At 36.3% G+C, this 14,434-nt stretch overlaps 2 protein-coding genes across 2 annotated transcripts; both read left to right on the top strand.

The window, feature by feature from the left end:
* The first annotated feature begins 660 nt into the window (after positions 1–660).
* LOC145568445 (gibberellin-regulated protein 6-like) lies at positions 661–1,585 on the top strand. The gene is made up of 3 exons (XM_081627866.1): positions 661–739; positions 836–865; positions 1,050–1,585. Exons 1-3 carry the CDS (start codon positions 661–663, stop codon positions 1,229–1,231), a joined length of 291 nt encoding a protein of 96 aa, XP_081483992.1. The 3' UTR covers positions 1,232–1,585.
* A 10,064-nt stretch (positions 1,586–11,649) lies between these two features.
* Positions 11,650–12,821, top strand: LOC145568446 (gibberellin-regulated protein 6-like). Its single transcript, XM_081627867.1, has 3 exons — positions 11,650–11,787; positions 11,895–11,943; positions 12,366–12,821. Exons 1-3 carry the CDS (start codon positions 11,722–11,724, stop codon positions 12,545–12,547), a joined length of 297 nt encoding a protein of 98 aa, XP_081483993.1. The 5' UTR covers positions 11,650–11,721; the 3' UTR covers positions 12,548–12,821.
* The last annotated feature ends 1,613 nt before the right edge of the window (positions 12,822–14,434 follow it).

Here is a 14,434-nt window from a genome sequence, read left to right on the forward strand (position 1 = left end):
CGTAACCAACAAATTGAAGACAGGAGATTTTAGTACGTACTTCCTCCGTTTTTTAATAGTTGCAACACACACTTTTTCATGGTATTTAAGAAATGTGGAGTTCACATGATATGATACACTTTAAAATAGGGTGTAATTTAGTGGGTCATGTGCTTTAAATAAGGGAAATAGTACACATTTTCTCTAATATAACTTTCCATTTATAATGTGTTGTAAGTATTGTGATATTTCCATTTTAGAAAAGTGTTGCAAGTATTAAAAAAAATGAAGTATATGATTATGACTATTTTTGGATGATGAATGAACATTATTACAATTTACTTCAATACTCCAATAATCCAATATGATTAATATTAATTAATAGTTGATTAATTAGCCAGCCTACACTAACACAACTCTTCACAAGAGGAAGTCAGCGATATTAGCGGAGAAAGGGACATATGAAAATGGCCTCTAACTAAAAAGTCAATGCATGCATGCTAAACTATACTTTGGTTTATTTCATATGAGTCTTCCTAATTTAGTAATTGTACCAAAAAAAAAAAAAAAAAATCTATAAATACCCCTTCTTAACACAAACCTAATCATCCACAATTCTTTCTCTTGTTATTTTAACATAACAATAATCCTATTCTTTTCTCTCCTTTAATTTGTAGCAAAATGGCCAATATTAAGGCTATGTCATTGCTATTGGCTTTCCTTGTTGTTGCTATGCTTGTCTCTGAGGTAATTATGGCCAATTTAAGACATTCTTCCTTTAATTAAGTAGATTATTGTTATTAACATACTAATACCGATTTCGTAATTTGTCAACAGGCTTTTGCTGGGACCAACTACTATGGAAATAACAGTTTGACACTTGCTCGTAAGTAACAAAAATTATGTTTATATCATTATATATAGAATTATAATATTTGTTTTCACGCCACACTTTTGAATTATATTCTTTTTATTTCGAGTCTGCTATCAATTTTGTGAAATTAAATTACTAGGAATAACGCATGCAAGTATACGTGACAATTAACATTAGTTTCATGAAATTGAAACAGAATGCCCTGGACGTTGTGCTAAAAGGTGCTCAAAGGCTCGTAAAACCGAGGAATGCAACTTCTTTTGCAACAAGTGCTGCCGAACATGCCTTTGTGTTCCACCAGGTACCTTTGGCTACAAAGAACTCTGCCCTTGCTACAACAACTGGAAGACCAAGAGAGGCGGACCAAAGTGCCCTTAATTTCATTTCTTAATCTTCTTAATAAAACTATCCAAATTGACTTAATTTTGAGGATACATAAAGCTCTAATATTAATTATAGAGGATATATTTTGACAAATCATATTGAAATATATCATCTATCAATTACTATTTATGTATTGTTACGTACATTGTGATTTTGTGAACTAGTACCTATTAAGCTTTAATTTAGTACGTACTAGAATGTTTTTATTTTGAATTGTAATTTTTAATTTATGCCATCGCTCATTGAGGGGTATATTTCTTGTAAACCCTTTTATTGAGAGCGTTATAGGGCAAATATGTCCGGCCATTTTCTATTATTTTTTATATTTGGCAGTTATTGTTCATTGGATTGGTTATTTAAAAAAAACGATAATATTCTGATCCAAGAGGGTTTTTTTTTTTTTTTTTTTTTTTTTACATGTATCATTATGATTCGGTTTTTATGTTGTAAGTTCATTACAATAATATCTGCAAATTGGCTCTAATTAAGTTAACTAGCTCATAGAAATCATTTAAATGCCGAATACATTTAGAGAAAGAACGAGGCATCAAAATATGCATGCTCATCTTAAGTGTAGCGAGTATCTTAAGTGATCGATTAGTACAACGGAACAGAATTAAACATTATTATAGATCTACAAGGTACAAAATTCATAATAGTTATACCTCCTTAAAAAAACAGTTCTATATGCTTAAACATGCTAAACCAATATTCCCTGAGGCAAATTAATTAATTAAAATTATATTATTAAACATTAATAACTTGATCAAAACACTAAAAAAATATTAAAAATTACTAAGGATCGATTTGAATCGATCACCACCATGTTATCTACTCGATCATACGTAATATGGAGAATAATTAATTTATAATAATCAAACATTACTTCCTAGAATATTACGTAATGTTGTCGCCTATTTATATGAAGAAGAAAGTACACTAATCATACAAAGATACGTGTTTACACTAATCTTTTTTTAAACTAATTACAACATGGTCTTATTCAAAGATCTGAATTATCATAATTAAAGACATAGAGGAGACTTCTGTACCATATACTCCGTATGAGACAACATGATGAATGTTTTACATTTTCTTTAAAACTAAATAAATTGATTAAGATTTAAGATTATTGGATGAGAAAGGGTTTCTTATTAGAGAAGTTAAGCTGAATAAAGTGGAACAATAATATAGCTACAAGTATATAAGTGAGACAGAATATATAATCTCTTATAATCGTCAGTAGCTTAAATAGCTTATATTGATGAGGTACAATAGAGGTTCAATGATATAATCACGAAAACTAACTATACGCCTAACTACTTTCCCCTTTTGTTCATGAAAAAATCTCCATGTTAGGTTTTGAGTTTTGGAATGCATATATATTAAGGAATTAAGTTGGATGAAGTGCAACGTGGTAAGAAAAAAAAAACCAAAAAAAAATGTGGGGAAAGGTCCATATCATATGAGTTGAATTAGAGTACTTTTTACACGTAGTATATATATTTTTATTAAAAAAAAAAAAAATGGAAGAAGATTTTTTGACTAGATCTCGTAAAAGAATACAAGAATATAATTATTGAATGAAAGAGTAAAAAAGATATTTAACCTAATACTCTCTCCGTTACGAATTACTCGCAACAATTATTAAAAATGGCCGGTATACATTACTTGCAACAAATTTATTTCTTTCCTTTTATGGTAAGTTTTTTTATGTGATATTACAACATTACCCTTACTTTTTTTTTCTAAACACCTTAATTAAACTACTGATTTTATCTTATTAACTTAAACCCTAACATTGATTTAATCACCTCCCATCTAAATTCATCATCACCTTCATTGGCAACCACCACCATCACCTTCATTGGCAACAACCACCACCACCACCACCGATCACTACTATCCCCGGAAATCACCGTCGTCGTCTTCTTCCTTGTCGACGCCTTCGTTTTCTCTCTCTTCCTTTTCTAGATCTGACTTTTTCTGGGTTCGTTGTGTGTTTGGTGGCTCGATTGTGGTGCTTGGTGTGTTCAATTTGTGGTGCTTGGTGGGTCGAATTTCTGGGTTCGAATTTCAGGGTTTGGTGGTGCTGGGTTTGAATTTCGTGGGTGGTTTCGTGGGTTCGAATTTCTGGGTTTGAATTTGTGGGTGGTCTTGTGGTGCTCTGTGGTGATGGTGGTGGATCTGGGTTCGTGAGTTGTGCGTTTCGGGGTTGTGGGTGGTGGGTTTCGGGGTTGTGGGTCTGGGTTCGTGGGTTGTGGGTTTCGGGGTGTGTGGTGGTGGGTTGTAGTGGGTTCGGCGATTGTGGGTCTGGGTTTGTGGGTTATGGGTTTCGGGGTGGGTGGTGGTGGGTTGTAGTGGGTTCAGTGGTTGTGGGTCTGGGTTCGTGGTGGTGGGTTTTGGGGTTGTGGGTCTGGGTTCGTGGGTTGTGGGTTGTGGGTTTCGGGGTGGGTGGTGGTGGGTTGTAGTGGGTTGTAGTGGGTTCGGCGGTTGTGGGTCTGGGTTCGTGGTGGTGGGTTTCGTGGTTGTGGTTTTGCTAGGTGGTGGTGGTTTTGTGGTTGTGGTGCTTGGTGTTTAGTTTTTGTTTTGTTTTTTTTTTATTATTGATTGGATTAATACTAAGCACATCCCTTATTTTCCAATAATTACACTTAAGAAATTTTGCCTAGGAGTCCGCAAACTCCCTCTTTGTTGCGAGTAACTCGTAATGGAGGAAGTATTATTTCAATAATAAAAAGTAATATCATACCAAATCTACAAAAGAAATTTAAATTTAACAAATACAAAATATATTGAATCAAATTAAAAAATTATAATGATTACGACTTTCAAATAGATCTTACACTGTGTAATATCCTTTGATTAAAAAATACAGTCTTATTCGAGCTGAGAGACAATCTCACGTTTTTTGTAGTGGTGTGGATGTTTTTCATCTAATGGTTGTATTTGGAAAATTGGTAACTTTAGCAACCCTGCATTATTGATGTAAATTAAACTTTGTTATCTTAAACATTTATTTGGTATTTTCCTTGAAAAAAAAAAAACATTAATTTTGTATCCTAATAAAATGTACCGGGTTTAAAATTTACAAAATCATAATTTAATGGATATATTGGATCGTAAAGCAACTGATCAATCAAAGGAAAAGATGTATAAATAAAAAGTTTTTTTTTTTTTTTTTTTTTTGTTCATCTTGCGTGCGTAATTTATACTAACTACAAGTCTACGACTAAGGAAGCTACTTTATGAACCCCCCTCTGCTCCCTTTTTCAACAAGACGTGCATCAAATCATTAACCTCTTAGATTTGACCATGCATATTAATTAAGAGTTAAAATAGTTGATAGATATTATAGGATTATTATAATATTTACCGCAGAGTAGGATATATTTGTATATATTTGTGATATAATTTGTATTCTTATCGTACTAGGTTTCCTAACAAGATTAGGACTAGTATCGTAACACTATATATATGATTCAATGGTACACACTCCAACCCAAGGAGATTTCCCGAAATCTAACATGGTATCACAGCCAAGATTTTTTAGGGTTCCACAAAATTAATTTTTTTTCTAAAAATTCCGATCCTTTTCTTTCTTCCGCAATCTCTAATCTCTCGCGGTAATTTCATCACCTAATATTGCTACCTTTTTGGTCCACTTTGCTGCTACATTAAGCCTTTTAATTAGCACTTTGGTTTACAGTAGCGTTTTTTTTTGTTCGGTTTCTTAGCAATGGCCAAGGATGATGATCAACCTCCCACGCCTCCTCCTCCTCCTCCCTCAAACGACTACCACCCTGCCAACTCCATCAGCAATATCAGGAACGAGGTTCCAGAATTTCTTGACCTCGACAAAGGGAATTATGGTAGTTGGGTTGAATTCTTCGAGATTCATTGTCATTCCTGCAATGTTATCGATCATATAGATCCCAAATCACCTCGTCCTACGGACTTCACCTCGGCGCAGTGGAACCGCCTTGACTCAATTGTGAAAAAGTGGATTTATAATACAATTTCTGCAAACCTACGGAGCACGGTGTTGTACAAGAACTCTACGGCACAGGAAACTTGGGATAAGCTCGCTAATATATTCCAAGATAATGGTGAAATTCGTGCTATTTATCTTGAAAATCAATTTAACAATCTTTTTGTTGAAAATTTTCCGGATGTATCTTCCTACTGTCAGAAATTGAAGGAATTAAAAGACCAACTAGCTAATGTCGGTCAGCCTGTGTCCGAAAGAACCTTGGTTCTTCGTCTCTGTGCCGGTTTAATTGACTCCGACTACGATGGGGTGGCTCAATCCATCACTCAAATTCGACCTCTTCCCGGGTTTGATGAAGCACGATCAAGAATCTTGCTAGAAGAGTCCCACAAGTCCGCCAAGGACAATTTTGGCCAGGTGTTTGTCGCTCAGGCAAACAACAACACCACCACCACCGCGGCAGCCGCTCAGCAACAGCAGCAGCCGTCGCAACAACAGGGCAGAGGGGTGGTGGCGGTGGACGCAACACCAAAGGCCGGGGTGGAAAGTCCAAACCAAAGGGCAGGGGCCGTGGCCAGCAGCAAGCCCAGTCCCAATCCACCACTCCAAACCAATTCGGCCCAACGCAGCAGCAACTTTGGGCCAGCTTCTAGCAGTGGGCTCAGCAAGCCACATGGGCTAGGCCCCCTGCGCCATTCCCTGTTCAGCAGCAATCGATCTTGGGCCAGCCCAAGTCTCAGCAGGCCTATGCAGCCCAATACGGTCAGCCCATGACCCCTACGGACTTGGCAGCTTCATTCTCAACAATGACTCTTCCAAATCCCGACAATCAGTGGTACGTGGATTCGGGTGCCACATCCCACATGACGAATAATGCTGGTAATCTCTTACCCCTGTTTAATTTAAGCACTAAAAATCATATTTTAGTTGGTAATGGTCATCGTATTCCAGTAACAGGTTATGGTCATAGCGCCCTTCTCCATACTAAAACACCTCTTGTCCTTCGTGATGTCTTCCTAGCGCCTAAACTCATAAAGAACCTTATTTCAGTTCGTAAATTTACCTCTGATAATTCTGTGTCTATTGAGTTTGATCCTTTTGGATTTTTTGTGAAGGATCTTCGTACGGGGAACATAATAACGAGATGTGATAGTTCGGGAGACTTATATCCAGTCAAAACAACCAAGTCCACTCCGTCAACCTATCTTGCTACCTCTCTCAGTGCTGTTTCTCCATACACTTGGCATAGTCGTCTAGGACACCCTGGAGCTCATACTTTTAGCTATCTTAAGTCTAAAAATCATATTTATTGTAATAAGGAGCAAGACTCCACTTTTTGCAATTCATGTCAATTAGGAAAACATACTTGATATGTCCATTTTATATAGTATTTTACCCCCGTCCCTTGATCATAATTAGTAGTGTTTTTGGCTCTTTAGAGCCACTTTTGTTACTAATATGCGTTTTCTAGTGTTTTCGTAGTTGTGGTTGAGTTTTGTAGGGAATTGCACCTTTGGAGCATTTTCCCGGGATTTTATGAAGCTACTACGAGCATTGGAGGAGCATGACCGTCGTTGAAGCCCAAGGCCGGCTAGAGCCATCGAGCCGGTGATTAAGGACTCGATATTTGGAATACCGAGGTTTGGACCGAGTATTCAAGACCCGAAGAGGAGATCCGGATTGGGCCGAGGAGTCGAGCCCAATCGCAAGTCCAAAACCTCGAGGAGCCACAAGGGCCCGATCGGGCAAGCATAGCCCCGATCGGGCAAGGCAAGGCACCACCTCGTGTGCTAGGCGCGCCCGATCGTGCGAGACCTAGCACGATCGGGCGAGGTGCGCAGCAAGGAGCACCTGCATAAAGGCGCGCCCGATCGGCGGCCCTTAGCCCGATCAGGCGCGTGTTTCTGAGGAGCTGAGATGTTGAGGCACTTAGTTTCTAATTAGGATCGTTAATTATTTTCGTTTAAGTGCGTTTTAGGATTGTAATTATAGATCACTCTTTCCTTTTACTTTCTCTCTCTACTTAAGACTTTCTCTCTCTAGACTTTTCTCTCTACCTTACTCTTGTTCTTGACTACTTTGTAATTCCGCCGTCTTGGTACGATTTCTATTTCAATTAATTTCAGTAATTTCTTCCTTTCAATTCCTTATAACTTACTTTATTTCTTTGCATGTTTTAGATTTAATTATGTGTGAGTAGTTTAATTCTAGGGTTTATGGGGATCCATAATTAATATGAAGGGATGATTTGTTATTATTGATTATTGATATTGCATGATAATTTCTTATTGAATTGTTTTAATTCTTTGCAATTGGATTATGAATCGAGCAGATGTAATTTGATTGTGAATGTTTAGCAATATTGAATTGATGAATCGAGCAGATGTTAATTTAATATTAAAGGCTATTTTCAATAGGAACTTAGATCTAGTAAATTGCGAGAGCCTGTTAGATCTATGTTGGTTAATAAATTGCGAGAGCCTGTTAACCATGTTATCCGTGCAATGTTAATTAATTGATTGTTATGTTTTGTCCCAGAATATTAATTATTGGTGAACCTATGACCCTAGGCCTTCTTATTATTGATTTTCTCCCTGAACTTAATCTCCGTAGTATAGTTTCATATTAAACACAACAAATTGGTTACCTTAATAATTTAGATTTTATTAATTAATTAGGAGTAGAAAGACCAGTTTCCCTGTGGATTCGACCCTACTTCCCTATCTACTTTAGTTAGAGGACTTAGGTATTACTTTTGATTAGGGGATACGACTTTACCCTATCGATACTCGTCTCCCCTTTGATAATTCTAATAATACTACTATTTGTGCTTTTGATATTATCCATGCCGATTTATGGACATCTCCTATTCGTAGTGCTCAAGGTCACAAATATTATCTAGTTCTATTAGATGATCATACTCATTTTGTGTGGACAATTCCCCTAAGATACAAGTCACAAGCTTTTCAATCATTTATCAATTTTCGAAAATATGTTGAAACCCAATTTGAACGTCAAATTAAATGTTTTCAATGTGATCATGGTAGGGAATTTGACAATGACCCTTTTAAGCAAAAATGTATTGACCATGGAATGCTTTTCCGCTTTTCTTGTCCACACACATCCTCACAAAATGGCAAAGCCGAGCGCATGATTCGCACACTTAATAATATTAAGCGTACAATTCTTTTTCATGCGTTTCTTCCCCCTTCGTATTGGTTTTATGCTCTTGAAACGGCCACTTATATTCTAAATATTTTGCCAACAAAAGCCCTTAAAAACAATACTCCTGGTTTTGCCTTGTTTGGAAAAACTCCTTCGTATGGTCACATTCGTGTTTTTGGGTGTCTCTGTTTTCCTAATTTGTCTGCAACAGCTCCACATAAATTAGCTCCTCCATCAACACCGTGTGTTTTCTTGGGTTATCCTATTGATCATAGAGGGTATAGGTGTCTTGATCTCACCACAAATAAAATAATCATATCGCGTCATGCCACTTTTGATGAAGCGACTTTCCCATTCCGAAATCTAGCTAAATTTCGTAACCAAGATTATGATTTTTTAGGTAATGATGATCCCCCACCTCACTTGTTGCATCCCACAGCCCACAATCTGCAACAAGCATCACACCGCACCTCTCACCCACCAACCAGCCCACTCCGCAACATGGCTGCGGCAGCCCAGCGTCAGCCGCGGGTGGGCTGCGGACCCCACTGCCCACGCCACCTCCGGACAGCAACCCAGCCATGCATAGTCCAGCCTATACACCGCCACCTTTGCGTGGCATTCCACCCATACAACCCACTCGGCCACCACCTCCCTCACCCCGTGTCACCCGTAGGCAACGGGGTATATTTAAGCCAAACCCGAAATATTGTAACCTCACCGTTCAACCTTCGGGTCCCCCTCACCATAAATCACCACTTCCAAAGTCCTATAAACAAGCTTTAAATGACCATAATTGGAATGCGGCGATGAATGATGAATATAGTGCTTTAATTAAAACAGGGACATGGGAATTGGTACCTAGACCTGCGGGGGTGAATATTGTTAATTGTATGTGGCTTTTTAAGCATAAATACAAATCTAATGGTGACCTTGAAAGACACAAAGCTCATCTTGTATGTGATGGCAGGTCGCAGGAAATTGGTGTGGATTGTGATGAGACTTTCAGTCCGGTAGTTAAACTGGCCACTATTCGTACAGTTCTCAGCTTAGCTTTGGCTAAAAAGTGGTCTATACATCAATTAGATGTCAAAAATTCCGTTTTACATGGTGACTTACAGGAAACTGTTTATATGCATTAACCTCCGGGTTTTCTTGATCAGAGAACACCCACTTATGTCTGTCGACTTCGCAAGGCTCTCTATGGTTTGAAGCAAGCTCCCAGAGCTTGGTATCAACGCTTCGCGAATTTTCTCATTAAGTTGGGTTTTGTCATTTCTAAGAGTGACACCTCTCTCTTTACTTTCCGGCAGGGTGATGATATGGCATATTTACTTCTTTATGTTGATGATATTATATTAGCTACCTCATCTGACAGGTTGCGTGCAGGGATCATATCTCAGTTACGAACTGAGTTTCCTATGACTGATTTGGGCCCGCTGAGTTATTTTTTAGGGATTGTAGTGACTCGCACCCCTTCTTATTTGCTACTTTCATAGGAAAAGTATGCACAGGAGATTTTAGAGCGTGCAGGTATGGGCTCATGTAAACCTGCAGCCACTCCAGTTGACACTAAGTCAAAACTTAGTGCAGATGCAGGACCACCGTTTCAGGATCCTACATTGTATCGCAGTTTAGCAGGTGCTCTTCAGTATCTCACCTTCACTAGGCCAGATATAGCCTATGCGGTACAACAGATGTGTCTATTTATGCATGATCCCCGGGAACCTCACTATGAGGCATTGAAACGCATTCTGCGTTATATTCAGGGTACCATTGATCACGGCTTACATTTATATCCGACTGTTTCTCATCGACTTATTACTTACACTGACGCTGACTGGGGAGGTTGTCCCGATACCCGACGTTCCACAACGGGCTATTGTTGTTTCCTTGGGGACAACCTCGTTTCTTGGTCATCTAAGCGTCAGCATACTTTGTCTAAGTCGAGTTCAGAAGCAGAATATCGAGGCGTCGCAAATGTTGTCTCAGAGGCATGTTGGCTTCATAATCTTTTACTTGAGTTACATTGTCCTCTACGGCGGGCTACTATTGTTTATTGTGATAATGTCAGTGCAATCTACCTTTCTGGCAACCCGGTACAACACCAACGCACCAAACATGTGGAGATGGATATACATTTTGTTCGAGAAAAGGTTGCTTTGGGAGAAGTTCGGGTTCTGCATGTTCCTTCTACATATCAGTTTGCAGATTTTCACTAAAGGCCTACCACGAGATTTATTTCTGGATTTTAGGTCCAGTCTTAGCGTACGCCCTCCTCCCGCTACGACTGCGGGGGTGTGATAGAGTTTTCCCGTATATATTTGTGATATAGTTTGTATTCTTATCGTACTAGGTTTTCTAACAAGATTAGGACTAGTATTGTAACACTATATATATTATTCAATGGTACACACTCCAACCCAAGGAGTTTTCTCGAAATCTAACAATAGTAATATGGATAATGTAGGTTACTCTGATTCGTATTTTTGTAGATATTGAAAACATAAATTAAGAGTTGAACATTTGACTTTAAAAAATAAAAAGTAAAAAATAAAAAATAAATAAAAAAAGGGTTAGCAAATTGTCTAATAAAAAGAAGTTTAGATATGAAAATAAGAAATGAAAAAGGTGATATTCAAAAAATGTATGTACTTGTATTAGTAATGATCGGAGCCTCATCTCTTGGGTTGGAGGAGGTGAATCTTCCAATTAAAGTACCAACAAAATATTCTTAAGATGGACCAAACAAAGCAAACAATTATTTGAAAACGAAGGAAGTACTTATAGAGAATATACATACTATAATATTAGAGTGTGTGTGTGTGTATATATATATATATATATATATATATATATATATATATATATATATATATATATATATATATATATATATATATATATATTAAAAAGAATTAAATTCCTTAGTTTCTAATAAATAAATGAAGTATAAAATTTTGATAATAAGAAATTATGTGTAGAAAAGAATACATTATCATAACTTTTTTACTTATAATCTTACTTCGTCTCAAAAATAATTAACCAGCCTACACTTCTCCGCAAGAGGAGGTCAGCGATATTAGCGGGGAAAGGAACATAAGAAAATGGCCGCTAACCGAAAGTCAATGCATGCATGCTTAACTATACTTTGGTTCATTATTTCATGTGAAGTTTCCTAATTTAGTAATTTGTACCAAAAAAATCTATAAATACCCCTTCTAAACTACGAACCTAAATATCCAAAAATCTTAGCTTTCTCTTGTTATTCATTCATTACAATAACCTTAAAATTCCTCTTTTTTTCTCTCCTTTAATTTGTAGCAAAATGGCCAATATTAAGGCTATGTCATTGCTTTTGGCTTTCCTCGTTGTTGCTATGCTTGTCTCTGAGGTAATTATATATAGCCAGGTCAATTTTAAGATATTCTTTTCTTTAATGAAATAGATTATAACTTTAATTTGTAGCATATACTAATATCGATTTCTTGATTTTGTCAGGCTTTTGCTGGGACCAACTACTATGGGAATAACAGTTTGAAGCTTTCTCGTAAGTTGCAGAACTTATGTTTTCATGTCACAAAATTGTTTTTTACTCTTTAATGTCGAGTCTATGAATGTTGCGTATTGACTAGGAACAACTTGTGCATGCATGCATACGTGACAATTTAACATTACTACCATCATAAAATTATAGAATCTCTTGTTTTAATGGTTTATATCTTGATCCTATATTTCTCCGTGAAATTTTGATATAATTCTGCTAAATGAGACAGGCATCATGATCTTAATAAAAACATGCTAACTTCAAACGTTAGCAAGATGTAAAAAGGAGTCATAATTAAACATTTTAATCACAAAATTCCATATTGACCAAGATTAAGTCCTACATATATTGCGTATATATTTTTGGGAATATATTTGGGAACATTTGTAACATTACTAAATTGATTTGGTTATGAATTTGAACAGAATGCCCGGGACGTTGTAAGCAAAGGTGCTCAAAGGCTAGAAAAACCGAAGAATGCAAGTTCTTTTGCAACAAGTGCTGCACAAAATGCCTTTGCGTTCCACCAGGTACATTTGCCAACAAAGAAGTCTGCCCTTGCTACAACAACTGGAAGACTAAGTTAGGTGGCCCCAAGTGCCCTTAACTAATATGAAATTCTAATATTACTAGCTATATGCGTACTTAATTACTATATTATGCTTATTTTTGTGAGCTAGTACTAATTAAGTACTAGTTAGTACTAGAATATGTAACTTTTTTTTTTTTTTATTGTGATTTCGAACTATTACTACGAATCACTACTTCATTATTAGCTAATCATCCCATCGCTTCATTAAGGGGTATATTTGTTGTAAACCCTTCAATTGAGAGCGTTATAGGGCAATTATATTGTTCATTGGATTGGTCGTTATACTGAATTTATACAATTCCAAAATGTTCTTTTCAATATGAGTATCATTATAGTTTGGTTGTTATTATTGTGATAAACGGCCTGAGTCACACCCGTCATAATTGTTCATTTTATACAACCAAGGAGATCCACCTCAAACCATATGGCAATGAAGGGAGTAGCCCCCTAACCTTATAAAGTGGACACAATTATCTTCTTTTTTCAATGTGGGATACACATCCCAATACAAACTCTCACTTATACACTCAATTAATGTGGAACAACACACCACTTACATGTCGGTTTTCTCATGGGCTCAACACTCCCCTCACATATGATTTATCCATAATAAGCTCTAACTGAGTTAATTTCATAACACTAAACCAGAAAATCATTTAAATATCAAATAATGCATTTAGAGAAAAATCGAGGCATCAAAATATACTCGTCTTAAGTAACTTGTACCCTTATATATGCTAAGTGGTTGATTAGTACAACGAAACGAGATTAAACATGTTAAATATCAATATTCCAGAGGGAAAAATTAATAATTAATTAAACATGAATAACACTTAACCAAAGCACAAAAATATAAAAAGCATTAGGATTACCATGCATGTTATCTACTTGTTGGCAATATGGAATAAATATAGTTAGTGATTAAACATTACTTCCGTAGGATATTACGTGATGTTGTCGCCGATTTTATGAAGAAGAAAGTACATTAAAGAATAATGTTACATAGATACGTGCTTATGCATGTAGAGTAACCACAATGGGTGACTTAAGACCCTTTCCACAACACTCTCTCTCCTAATTTGAGCTAGCTTACCATTGTGAAAGGTGACTCATGGGGTGAGGCTCCTCCCTTTTCCAAATCACTGGCAACCTCGGCACACGAGCTCAGTGACAAACAAGGAGAAGACAAGTGGCAATTTTTATATTTTCATTTAATTTTTTTTGCCCAAAATTAACATAAAATAATTTTTTTTTTTTTAATTGTAGTGAGCTAGCTTACCATTATGAAAAAAATAAATGAGTGACTCAAATTAGTGGCTAAACTTATTGGAATATGATGTGGAAGAATTAAAATTGAAGAGAGAAATTGTGAGTTACTTCACCAATGTGGATGCTCGGCCTAAGGGAGTAAGGGACACCCAAAGAAAATCTGTTTAAAAAAACTAAATTAGGGACATGTAACTATGTAAGTGACAGAGTGACTTATGTGCCATATACTTCGTATTAATAATAAATTTAAATTAATACTACCTCCAATTTTTTTTAGTTGACTCGTTTTGATTTTAGCACTATTCACACACTTTTCTTTGATTGTATTTTGTGATTTATATGTAATGAAAAATATAGTTATGTGGGTCTTGTTAGATTCGTCATGGTATATATTTTCATATAATATCAACTTTTTATAATTTTTGCTTATCGGTAATTAAAGATATTGATGGTTGAATTTATGCATTGGCAAACGCGACTAAAGAAACGTGTCAACTAAAAAGAAAAGGAGGAAGTATTATTCAAGCACACAATATTTTCTAACTGTAATTTCAATAAAGATAATAAGGAAAAGTATAATTAATGTTGTTTTTCTTCGTAAACTGACACATCCTATATATGCATTTTTGAGCT

The sequence above is a fragment of the Chenopodium album genome, chromosome 11 (assembly GCF_948465745.1).
Source record: "Chenopodium album chromosome 11, dcCheAlbu1.1, whole genome shotgun sequence".
NCBI lineage: Eukaryota > Viridiplantae > Streptophyta > Magnoliopsida > Caryophyllales > Amaranthaceae > Chenopodium > Chenopodium album.